Source organism: Orycteropus afer, unplaced genomic scaffold (assembly GCF_000298275.1).
Source record: "Orycteropus afer afer isolate SDZICR_OR568_19922 unplaced genomic scaffold, OryAfe1.0 scaffold00028, whole genome shotgun sequence".
Lineage (NCBI taxonomy): Eukaryota > Metazoa > Chordata > Mammalia > Tubulidentata > Orycteropodidae > Orycteropus > Orycteropus afer.
The window spans coordinates 9,597,686-9,611,165 of NW_006921615.1; the positions used below are offsets into that span (position 1 = coordinate 9,597,686).

The window sequence follows — 13,480 nt, forward strand, 5'->3', positions numbered from 1 at the left end:
GGAGCTCTGGTAGCATAGTGCCTAAGGCACTTGACTGCTAACCAGAAGGCTGGTGGTTCAAACCCACCAGCCACTCCTCAGAAGGAAGGTTAGGCAACCTACTTCCGTAGTGATACTGCCTCAGAAATCCAAGGAGAGGTCACTATGAGTCAGGTCGGACTTGATGACAAATAACAACAACAACATGCCATTTATAAACAGAAAAAAAAATTTCCTTTCTTTTTTATATGTGTGTCTTTTAAGCTATGTCCTCTTAAAAATTTACAACTTTATAAAGTAAAACTGTTCTATTTCTTACAGAATACCATGTATAAAGTCAAAGTGTCCAGATAAGTTTGGAACTATGGGGTGAAGGGAATGAATTTTTTTAAAATCCTGCCTCAGTACTTCTCTGATTTCTTTTTCCACATTCTAAATAAATCATAGAGAATAAATAGCATGTTGCAGATTTTGCTTCAAAGCAACTTTAATTAAAGAGGAAGAAATCAAAAAGAAAAAGAAAAACAGAAAAAGCTATCTTTATTTGGACTAGCTCATTAACCATTTTATAATTAGCTTTAATTTATTCTTAGCATTAGCTTCCTGAAGTTTATTTTGCTTTATTGGCAGAGAAGCAAGACAATCAATCACTTATTTGCTTTCCCAGAAGACCTCCAATTAAACAAAAACAAGTCAGTCCTAATAGTAGGTCTTATTGTTAACCTAAAAAGTATTGCCTACCCTCCAATGAGGCAGTTACATAATCACAAGCCATTTGGACTCGGAAAAGCCTAAGAAATGCAGGCAAGACTGTACAAAGACTGTACAGATGAGCAGTTCCTGTTTTTAAGTGGAGGAAAGATGTGGCGCCCCTTGATTTGGGAGGCAGGTTTGCTGGCACTTTTTGATGGCAGCAACTAATATGTAATGGTGTAGAAACACACAATGTGTGGAAATACATCTTGTTATGTGCCATTGAGTCGGACGCGACTCACAGCGACCCCTGCTTGGGTTTCTGAGGCAGTATCACTACTGAAGTAGATCGCCCCATCTTCCTTTAGAGGAGTGGCTGGTGGGTTTGAACCGCCAGCCTTCTGGTTAGCAGTCAAGTGCCTTAGGCACTACACTACCAGAGCTCCTGGAAATACAGCTTAAGAAAACTAAATTAAAAGATGAAAAGCTTCTTATAAGACTTTCTGTTAGAAAAAAAGAGAAGTCTGAACATAAGATTGAAATAAATGGTTTAAACCAAAAAACCAAACTCACTGCCAACCAGTTGATTCTGACTCATAGCCACCCCCATTTGGGTTTGAGGCTGTAAATCTTTACAGAATTAGATAGCCCTGTCTTCCTTCTGTGGAGCACCTGGTGTTTTTGAACCGCTGACTGGGTTAGCAGTCAAGTGTCTTGTCACTACACTACCAGAGCTCCTTTCATTTTTAATGATCATTATGCCAGCCACTCCTCGGAAGGAAGATGGGGCAATCTGCTTCCGTAGTGATACTGCCTCGGAAACCCAAGGACGGGTTGCTTTGAGTCACGTGCGACTCAACGGCGACATAACAACAACAACAACAACATGTCATTTATAACCACAACCCCAACTAAACGCACTGCTGTGGAGTCAGATCCGACTCATAGCGATCCTTCCTTGGGTTTCCGAGGCGGTATCACTATGGAAGTAGACTGTCCAAATTTTCTTCTGTGTCATTTACAAATAGAAAAAAAAAAGTTTCCTTTCTTTTTTACACGAGTGTCTTTTAACCTGTGTCCCTTTAAAATTTACAATTTTATAAAGTAAAACTGTTCTATTCCTTACAGAATACCGTGTGTAAAGTCAAAGTGTCCAGACAAGTTTGGAACTATGGGCGAAGGGAAGTAAGGAGGGAAAGAATGTCAATTTCCTTAAAACAGATAAACAAACATGAACAGTAAAAGCCACCACTGATTTCCATTATAATACCAGCTCAGTTTAGTTTCCGTGAATGCTAAAGGAGACAGCGGCCCACTGGGCTGGCCACACCCGGCGCTGCCCTGGAGCCCAGGCCGGTCCTTACCTTCTTTCTGGCTGCCCGCAGCACTCTGCTGCTGCAGCAGGCTCTGGCTGTACAGAGTGGGCAGCGCTGCGGCTGCGTACTGCTGAATCCCTGAGTAGGCCTGGGTGAGGGCGTCCATGGTGCCAGCCGTGCCATTCGTCAAGCCTGTGGCGCCAAGTCCTCCATTCAGAGCCGCCATACCTGAGAGCATTTGAGCAACTTTACAAAAAACCCAACAATAGAGAAGAGAAATAGCACTTATTCATTAGTGCTTTCCAAAGGAAGTTCGAGAATCATTTGACACAAGTACAACAGCAAGAGCATGCAGCTAGCACACCAATTAAACCAACAGGAAATTAAAAATGAAACGACGAAATAATAAATCATAACAATGATGGGGAAAAAAAAAATCCTGAGCAATGATAGCCCTTACTCCCTAGGCCAGTGATCAAATTCACTGAGGCACTACAGTTAGACAATACATCTTAATTTCATGCAATGTGCTACTGGCAAGTACTGCTGCTATCTTCTTGAAATAAAATCCTTCTGCTTTTTAGAGCTTACAGGCATTTTTTTTTTTTTTTAAACAAAACAAACAAACAAAAAAAAAACAGTGGTGGCAGAGGCCTGTAACATCTATACAGTTAAATCTGTTTACTGGGGGCTCTCTGAGGATGGCTCAGGGGGTTGAGAAGGAAAGGATAAAATAAAATTTTTCCCTTAAGCTGTCTGATGAGAAAATGGTAGGACAGACAAGTTCCGTATTCAGTAAACCAGCGAGTCAGCAAGCAGTTTCATTAACTAGCTTTCCTAAGGAGTTGCAGGATGTTCTCAGGGACTAAACAAACAAACAAAAAATCAAACTCATTGCTGTTGAGTCAAATCCAACTCATAGCAACCCCTCTTTGGGTTTCCTAGGCGGTATCTCTACAGAGGTAGATTGCCCAGGCTTCCAAGGAATGGCTAGTGGGGTTTGAACTGCCAGCCTTCTGGTTAGCAGTCAAAGGCCTTAGGCACTATGACACCTGAGCTCCTATGACCTAGGAAATAATCTAGCTGATTGGGGCACAGGGAGAAACGTTGACCCTTCCTCTAACTGCAGAGAACTGAAGCCGCTCATTCAATATCAAAGGCTGGAAATGGAACGGTACTGTTTCAGAAGTAAATAGTTAACACACATACATGCATGAGTATTAATCAGTGCACATGGACTGGGGTCTCTGCCAGTGAAAGAAAGAGCTCCATGTCATGTTTTTCAGGCAACTGAAGTAACACCTGTGTCTGTTAGCTGGATCTTGGCTATACACTGATGTGAGCTGGATGTTGGCCAGCATACTTTTCTGATTTTTACCTTGTATTCTGGCTGCTCTTTTGTGTTATCATGGTTGCTGATTATGTCACATTTCCCCTGAAACATGCAGCACTTTATAGAGTGGTAACTTCCACATGAATGCAGGAAATGGAAAAGGTGACATCACAATTATCTTCAGTTCCCTTTATGATTAGAATTTTTTCTTTTTTTAAAAATGTTTCTTGGATGAACTTATTGAAAACCTTAACGTAAATACCGAAGGAATTAGGACTATTGATTAGAGATATAAAAGTAGCAAAAATGACTGTGAGGAAAACTGGAAGGAAGACTAATGAGAATAGAGGACCAACTGAGATAAGAATGCTTGGAAAGTACACAAAGGAATCAAATACCAGATTCACCTCAACACTGCCATCAATGTTATCATGGCCATCCACAGGAAACAGAGGAGATGGGAATGTTCTATTTATTCCATTATATGCATCTGCTATTTTGACAATTCATCTCTTAGAAGAACAGCTTGAATTAGGCTATAGCTTAAAAGCAGGGGAATCTTAGAGCCTCAGGTATGATATTCTTCTGGGGGTGGGGGAGCTTGAGACATAGAACTGGGACTTGGATTACAGGCTACCACCTACATTCTCAGCAAAGGTAGAGGATTGGGGTGGTGATGGTGGTAAGGAGAGTGTGAAGGATAAGAGAATGAATTGATAGTCAACTGAAAAAAGAATGATTTCAAGCAGATCTAGCAAGTACAAACTAAGGTAAAAAGGTACTGCCCAGTAGAGGTCCTCCTGAATCTACTTTAAGGTTCTAATTACTGTCTATTCTCTCTCCTTATTTTCTGGTCATGCAAATACAGTGCATCCGAGGCACCTGGAAACAGTTGGTCCTCCTAATTGCTGTAAACAATTCCTCAGACACCAAATAATCACATTTACCTCATTGCCTCCTTTCTTCCCCTCCATCCCTGTCCTCTCCTGGATGGTAAAGGGGTGGGGACTGATATTTTTTTTTTTGTTATTTTTTTTGGCTTTATTTCATCCTTACCTCCCAATATTTGTGTGAAAGCAAAGAAATGACGGTTTCTCTTATGAGAGAAATGAGAAGAGAGTGTAGAAAAGCTCAGGAGAGATCTGGGCACACAGTGTGTAAGTTCAGTTGATTTCCTTTTTGCCAGGCAATTATTAATAAAGGGGTAAGGATACAAATGATCAAGTCGTTATATCAAGCCTCTGGGAACGCAGATTCCAGTGTAGGGTGGAATTCTAGTGGAAGAATGAGCATTGACTTGCCACTCTTCTTTACTTAGACCCCAAGGTGCTTACAGAGGGTCTATGTGTGGCAAAGCTGTTTGACAAACATAGGCTGAAGACAGCAGCCCCACTAAGATGAATGTTTCAGTATTTACCCTGCCAGTCAATGGAATGGCTGAGAATCCTACATCTCCATGGTATTTTGTCAGTGAAATATCTTGGAGTTTTCATGCCTCGACATGACTGTAGCCTCCACAACTTGGCTTCTTCAGACGGCTAGATATATGGGATTCAAGTGCAATAGTTTCTGCAACCCCCAACTCTCATTTTCCTCTAGTACATGGTCAGGAAAATTATCTCCTCTACTTCCAGTTCTTTCCTCCTCTTGCCCCCCCCCCCAAAAAAAAAAAAAATTCCCCTGAAACAGGAGCAAAATGAATGCTATGCTCCTGAAAGACTGGATAGATATTTCAGGACTAACTAAGAGTCCTATAAGGCTTACACCTCCAGCCAGTAACCTTCCAGCCATGTCCTCACATCATTCCTGGGTACACTTCACCGTGGTTGACTTTTTTGGAACTACTGTTGTTGTTGTTGTTGTTATGTGCCATGGAGTCGGACCCGACTCATAGCGACCCCTCCTTAGGTTTCTGAGGCAGTATCACTATGGAAGTAGATTGCCCAACCTTCCTTCTGAGGAGTGGCTGGTAGGTTTGAACTGCCAGCCTTCTGGTTAGGAGTCAAGTGCCTTAGGCACTACGCTACTATACCTCAGGTAAATTTGCTTTCTGAAGGGTTTTCAGTTTGCTTCTGCTGATTCTGTGCACTCAGGAAATAATTCCAGCTGGCCTCATCTGCCTGGGGCTAGGAGATGGTAGAGGAGACATGAAGTAAAAGGGGTACAGATGCCAAAGGGACCTGTGCAGGTTGCAGAGGTGGGCTTGAAATCTCAGCCCAGGGCTTGTCTCCAATATGGGTAAAGCCATGCTTTTGAACAAAAAAAGTGAAAGTTCTTATAAACATAAGTACACTGAGAATAATTAAAATCAGTATTTCTTGTATCTGGGAAAATCTGGAGTGTGTGCGGTCAAATCCAAGGTAGAATAGGTAGCTGATTAACAAAAACAAAACCAAACCCATTGCCATAGAGTCAATTGGACTCATAGGAACCTTGTGGGATAGAGTAGAACTGTCCCACAGGATTTCCAGGGCTGCAATGTTTACGGAAGCAGGTTGCCACATCTTTCTCTCACAGAGAGGCTGTTGGCTTAGAACCACTGCCTTCAGGTTTAGTAGCCAAATGCTTAAATATTGTGCCACCAGAGCTCCCTAGAGAGCTGATTACAAGGAGGAATTTACAGAACCATCAAAAGAAGATTTCCACTTTTAAGGTTAATCTTGTGAATTATTTGATGTGTTTCTATATTTTATAACATTTATCAATTCCTCATTACCTCTCAAAACTCTGGGGAATAGAAGCAGAGGTCTGAAGAAAGTTAAAGTGAATAAAAAGCTTCTGTTTAAAAGAGTAGGGTTTTTCTTTGAAAAGGCCAAATAGATCGACCATTTCTTTCCATTTAATCTAGATTCCTATGCATGCTATTTAGATGAGGAAGGCTGGAACAAAATGCCACGTGTGGCAAACCTCAATAAGGTCAGGTCTTGGTAAATGGCCTATAAAATATATTAGTGCATATATTGATCACTAAGTGTTTTAAACTTAATTGCTCTCCAAGGATTCTCAAGTGACTGAGACCCAAATAGCTGTGAGATTCCTGATAATTTCATTCATTGACATAGAAAGACCTATCCATATATGAATCTGAATGTTCTCTGTGGCCACTTTGGAAGGGCACCAAAAAAAGCAGTGTCAAGGGCAAAGCCCATCCATAAACAGACTAAATTTATTTGCAAGCCACTCTGCTAGGTCTGATACTAAATAATAAGGAAAAAAAAAAAAAAGAAAAAGGGATGGATGCGTTAATATATTCTGAAAAACTGGTAATCTATTTACTGGGATAAGTTTTCCTTTGTACACATGGAGTATATCTTTCAAAACCGCAAGCTGATAAATGAAAATTTAAGTATAAAATGTCCAGAACCAGGGTAGATGAATACTAACATGTATAATATGTGGAGTTTACACATATGTCTATGTATAGGGGGTTGTGTCCATGCATATGTATCTAACTGCACATTTACATATTCCAAGAATATAAAGTAAAACAGTAATTCTACAATGTAAAGAGTGACAAGACACAGAAGTATGCCTAAAACATCTTCTCTTTTCTCTACTTTACATAAAGTATTTCCATAAACACTTTCACCAGGCTCTTGGAGCTGGTGGTAGTCAAACCATTACAATTTTAAGCACTATATAGTAAGCTATTTAGAAGAATTATGCTGTGTAAATAATGAAAATAAGGATGTCAGTCAACATAACACATTTAAACACAATCAGGTACAGATTCTTAGGTGGACATATATATAAATAGAATTTTCTTAATCTATTAATGTATTAATATTCAAATATTAATATATAAAACATGCCTAGAGAACCCTCAAATAATCCAGAGGTAAAAGCCCCTGTTGGTGAATTATCCACATTCCTTCCTTCTGACCTTATTTCTGCTTTTATCTTTACAGTGTTGTACTGTTTCTCGGTCCCTTCATTAAGAAATGCGTAAGGGAATAAAACGGATATCAAGCTCAAATAGTTTAATTTTGAGTCTTGTCTACTAATCAAAAACTTCATTTTCCATAGGGGTGTGTATGGGTGTAAATCTATGGTAAAGTTTAGGGTGAAGTGAGTTTCGGAATTAATTGTGGATTCAATTTACTTTCTTCCTGTCCATGGAAAAGGGTTGGCTCTATTCAGAAAACTCTCCTATGGTGGCAAGTAATGAGTCATGAAACAGAGTAGGGTAGGACATAGTAGCCATTTTAGAAGCAGACCCTGTCCAGGTAACTGCTGACTACATTTTTTGAGAATCGTCCAGTAAGACAGGTAATCACCATCATTTTTGTTGAGAAAGAAAGGTCTAGAAGAGGGCACTGTATACTAGAAGATTTTCTTAGCATCTGAGATAGTAGCAAATATCAGTTTGAAGTCAATGTTGAGATAGTAAAATGGCTCTGTGCTATACATCAAATCAGAGGGACTATATTTTCTTTTTTACGATTTTTAAATCTTTTTTTTTTTAAATTGTGATTTGGGTGAAAATTTACGGAGCAAATCCATTTTCCATACAACAGTTCATACACATTTTATTCCATGATACCGATTTTAAGCCCAATTATGTATCAGCTGTCTTCCCACTTCCTCCCTGTGGTTACCTTTTTCCTACATTTCCTGCCCTCTGAGCTATCTCCCTATGCAAATACTGCCTTCTTAACTCCCATGGGTGATTGTTCTAAGGAGTGCAGCTACTCGGTATAAATGTTCACCTTATACACCCGTCTACTATTTGGCTGGAAGCCATGGGAGTGAGTTCAATTCCAGGCCCGAAAGGTGATTATAGTGTTGGGGGTTTCATCAGTTTCTATAAGACCGGTAAGCCTGGTCTTTTTTTATGATTTTAAGTTGTGTCCATATTTTTCTCCCACTCTACTCAGGATCTCCTGAATTGATCCCTTTCTGAGTGGTTGACAGTGGTAGCTGGGCACCATTTAGTTCTTCTGGTCTCAGGGTTATTATATAGGCTGAGGTTTGCACAGTCCACTAGACCCTTGGACTGTTTCCATGTGTCTTTTATTTTCTTCATTCTTTTCTGCTCCAGATGAGGAGAGGTCAGTTGATGCATCTTAGATGGCTGCTCACAAGCTTTTAAGACCCCAGATGCTACTCACCAAAGCAGGATGTAGACCAATGTTTTTGTGTAGTGTTGTTGCTGTTGTTATGTGCCATTGAGTCGGCCCCGACTCATAGCGACCTCTCCTTGGGTTTCTGAGGCAGTATCACTACAGAATAGGATTGCCCAACCTTCCTTCCGAGGAGTGGCTGGTGGGTTTGAACCGCCAGCCTTCTGGTTAGCAGTCAAGTGCCTTAGGCACTATGCTACCAGAGCTCCTTTTGTGTAGTATGTAATGCCAATTGAGCTTGATGTCCTCCACAACCATGGTCCCGAGCTCGTGGGCCCAGTGACTCCCTTCCTCAGGGTGTTTGGCTGTGGCTAAGAAGTTATCCTAACTTTGCCCCATTAGCTCTATTATATACCAAACAAAACCAAACTCACTGTCCACGAATCGGATCCGACTCATAGTGACCCCTCCGTGGGTTTGTGAGGCTGTATCACTATGGAAGTAGATTGCCCAACCTTCCTTCTGGGGAGTAGCTGGTGGATTTGAACTGTCAGCCTTCTGGTTAGCAGTCAAATGTCTTAGGCACTACGCCACCAGAGTTTCCCCTCTATTACATATATATTGGTGTGTGTACACACACACCAATATATATGTAGAAATGTATCATCTGCCAAACTTAAGGACTGTATTTTCTTCTGTGCATGATTTTTATAAAGTTTAGTTTAAAACATTTTGCTAGTTCATTCTATCTGGTAGAGGTTATTTGAAACCAGAAATACTCTTTCTTAATTCATATATTAACCCAATGGCAAAGGATTAAAGAAAAAACAAAAAACAAAGATGATTTAACCCTGTTGTCCTTGCCAGAAGCAAAATTTATATAACACAAGACCCCACGCAAGAACTAGTCATGGTTTTTTGCCATTCCACAAAGTCCCTCTCCGAAAATGATGGGAAAATCCCAGCAATGTGTAACATCATAGGATGGAGAGGAGCTAGCTGGACAACACAGACAGGAGGACACACACACAGCAATCATGAGCACGTGCTAAGGAGGACAACCATTCCCACTGGCCTGTTACTTTGCAGACCAAGGACAGGCAGGCGATCAAATCAAAGTCCTTGTTTTAGGGGAACTAGGTCCTGGGGCAAGAGAAGCAGCATGAAGAGATGTGTGCAGATACACACATCCACAACCTAGGTGAAGGCCAACTGGGTTCGAGCTTCTGCAGAACAAGGTCAAAAAGAGGAGCTGTACCAGAAACAGAAGTCAAAGCAATGAAGGCTCATACTTGGCTGCTGGAAGAAGTGAAAACTGGAGGCAATTTTAACTGGAATAAAGCATCCTGGCTTGTCGCATGGATACCTCTTCATGTACTATTCACCAACCAAGAGCCATCATATCTGAAAGGAAATCTTTTTCTTTTCTTCCTTTTTTTTTTTTGCCTATGTTCAGACAAAACTCAGTTCAGGTTTCTGTCTGTTTTTCTCCCAGAGCATCTGAATAAAAGAATTTAATAAAACCTAAACATTTCCTCCTTGTAAACATTTTCTTATCATGATTATAAAAGTCAGTCTTTATTTGGATAAGCTTTAGGTTCTTTTTAATCAAATAATTTTTTTGAGCATGTAACTTATAAACTTATTGGGATATTTTGTTTTCAAAAAATTTTACTTCCTGATCATCCTTTTAAAACCATTTATTTACTGAATAATGGCTTGAACTAGGGCAACTTGCTGAGGATTCCTTTATTAATGCTTAAAATGGGCTTGTGACAGGTTGCTTGACTGAATGGTAGGTAACTGCTTCCCAAAAGAAGCTCTGTTGGTTATCATGATTCAATTCTTGGCTACTCTCAGGTGACCAGAGGGAAAGGCAAAAGTGCCTCCTTTGTAGGTTGAGGATCAGTTTCTCATACTAAAGGAACCTATACAAAGCACAAGTCCAAAATATGACTTCCCTGCATAGACTGAAAATGACAGAAACAGGTATGCTTCTTAGGATAGATAGACCCTAGAGCTGTTCAGTGAGTCCTGATGTTTCAGAACTAAGTGTGCTTTTGCAAACTATTTGACTCAAAACCTACTTCAACCTGCCCTGGTAATATGATGTCCCTTTGGAGAGTCACTACTATAGAGTGACCCATGTCTGTGGATGATGGGACTTCCAAGATCAGATCCTCTCCACTCAGCTTCATCTCCTATTTCCCAGGGCCTCTTCCCTCCCCGTCTTCTATACAATTGTCATGGATCTTTGGATTTTTGAGATTTTTTTAAGATCATCTGTTCCAACATCAGATGAGGACTTTAAGGCCCAGAGAGGGGTTAGTGATTCACCTAAGATCCTACAGTTGACTGGTTTAAGAGCTGGAACCTGGAGCCAGGCTTCCTGATACCTAGTTTGTTAATTTTTCTATTATAGCTCACTGCCTCTCAGAAGACCAGAATAAAACACAAACATAAAAATATTTGTCAATCTCAGGAATCTACGGATGAGTACATACACCCCATAAGAGATTCTAGGGGTGGTGAGTGGTAGGCTGTTTTCAAGACAAAACGAATGTAGATAACTTTTGCCTTTCAAAGCATGTGCTCCTCCATCCCAAGTTTTAGTTCTCCCCGTGGCATATTCTTTTTAGGTCATTTCTGACTGACCATTTTCTGTGGAGAATTTGGGGGAAGGCTGTCCACCAGAGCAGCAAATACTCACTGTTTATGGTACCTGCTAGTGCATTAATATTATTCAATCCAACAGTGGCTCCAGCCAATCCTTGCAGAGTTCCAAGAGAGGTCAAGGAATTCATGGCTGCACCAGCAGTGGAATTGGGGGTTGAAGCAGCCACTGGAAAACAAAAGGAAGACAGAGGAAAAGGGGGAGAGAAAGCATAAGATGAGTGAAAGCCAACTGGCCTGGAAAGTAATCTGTCGTCAACACAGCAGATGGAGCAGGGGAGTTGTCTAAGCATCCTAAGTCTGTGAGCCTCACTTTCACTTTTTGGCGTGAAAGACAAATGGGATTGTACTTGTGGCAATTTTGACAATTAGATTTGGTGATTTAAAAAATCATCATGGTTCTGTTTTGCCACTACAGCACTAATGAGTATGTTCATTGCTGGTTAGTGGGGCACATTTGCAAATGCAGCCATCTGAAGGGAGGCCTGAGAAGCCAACGCAGGCTGATCTCTCCCAGAGCAGAGCCTGTCAGCTAAGCCTCCTTATCGTCCAGGGTTATAAAGGACTAGAACATGAAGGAGTGGCTGGGGAAATAAAATGTCAATTCTTGCTTTTCTTACTGTTTAGATTTTCTTAATTTAGTTGTGGAAAAAACTCATGCACGCTCCGAAGTTTGACCTAAGACTTCAGGACCGAGGTGGTAGCTGTGACAGGCAGGGAAGTGATATGAGATAAAAATCATTTTAGTCTAAACCCTTTCCTCCTTCCTCTATTCCTCTTTATTTTTCAAATAACAGCTTTACTGAACTATAATTCACATACCATAAAACTCACCCTTGTAAATTATACAATTCAGTGGTTAGTAGTATATTCAGAAAGTTGTATACCATCACCACTATCTAATCTTAGAACATTTTCATCACTCAAAAAGAAACCCACCATTTGTAACCACTGTCCATTCTCTATCTCCCACCCTTAGACTAGCAATCAGTAATCTACTCTCTATGCATTTGCCTGTTTTATGTATTTCATGTAAGTGGGATCACACAATATTTGTCTCTCATTTAGCATAATGTTTTTAGGCTTCATCACTGTTACAGCATGTATCAGTACTTCATTCCTTTTTATTATTGAGTAATATTTCATGTATGGCTATATCACATTTTGCTTATCTACTTGTACACTGTGGATATGTAGACATATGGGTTGTTTCTACTTTTTAGCATTATGAATAATGATGCTATAAACATTTGCGTGCAAATTTTGGGGTAAACATATGTTTTCAATTCTCTTGGTTATACACCTAGGAGTGGAATTGCTGGGTCATATGGTAATTCTCTGGTAGCATAATGCCTAAGGCATTTGACTGCCAACCAGAAGGCTGGTGCTTCAAACCCACCAACCAATCCTCATAAGGAAGTTTGGGCAATCTACTTCTGTAGTGATACCACCTTGGAAACCCAAGGAGGGGTTGCTATGAGTCGGGTTAACTCCACGGCAGTGAGTTTGGTTTTTTGGTTTATGGTAATTCTATGTTTAACATTTTGAGGCCCTCCCAGACTGTTTTCCAAAGTGGCTGTACCACTATTCCTTCTGCATTGTAATTGCTTCTGTAAATAGTAGTTCTTAACATTTCTATAGCTTTACAGTTTACTGAACTTTTTCACATACACTATCTTACTCGCTCCTGGGAGGGAATCAGAAGTTAAATTTAACCTTGCCCGTTGCTTACAAGAAACATTTGGTCCTCTTCTAGCTGTGAAGTCACTGTGAGTATGTGAACTTTCCCTCCATCTAGGATGCCCTGGAAGTTCATCCATCCTCCTGGGATGTTCCTGCCCAGCTAGAGCTCATGGCTGCTCTGCCTTCAGAGACCACACTGTATTGCCTGCAGTGCTCCTTTCTTGGGAGCCCTTTTGGCCAAGGCCAGATCAAATGTCTAGAAAGTGAATTCCCCACCTTGTCTCATTTCTGTCCATGTATGATATTAGCTTCTGATACCTCATAATATGTCACCTGTTTTTCTCCTTCTTTCTCTTTTTCAAAGAAAATCATATATGATCATGTCAATGTTTTAAGAACATTCATATGTGAAACTTTTCAAATATATACACAAGCTGAAAAAAATAAACTCCCATAAACTCTCATCCAGACTCTAGAATATTTGAGAACCAATCTACCCTTCCTCCTTAAGCATATTTTAAAGTGAAAGTCACACTTTAGTAATCTCTTTTCTGTATACTTTTACTATGCAACTCTAAAAATTGTGGACATTTTTCTTTTATGTATTTTTTCATGGTGTCCCTGGTTTCTTTGTTCCATATTATTTTCTGTGCTGAGCTCATTTTGTTTATGAATTGTGTTATCATTCCCGTTGTTGCTGTTGTTTTAGTATATGCTGAATATTTGTGCTTGTCCTCTTT

General features: G+C 40.3%; 1 protein-coding gene across 1 annotated transcript in view; it reads right to left on the minus strand.

Moving 5' to 3' along the window:
- Positions 1 to 13,480, minus strand: part of CELF2 (CUGBP Elav-like family member 2) — a 446,151-nt gene that overhangs the window by 11,777 nt on the left and 420,894 nt on the right. The window contains exons 10-11 of the mRNA XM_042780234.1: positions 11,107 to 11,226; positions 2,037 to 2,216 (exon numbers count right to left, since the gene is read on the minus strand). Of these exons, the coding sequence (XP_042636168.1) occupies positions 2,037 to 2,216; positions 11,107 to 11,226 (300 nt within the window). The remainder of the gene's footprint in view (positions 1 to 2,036; positions 2,217 to 11,106; positions 11,227 to 13,480) is intronic.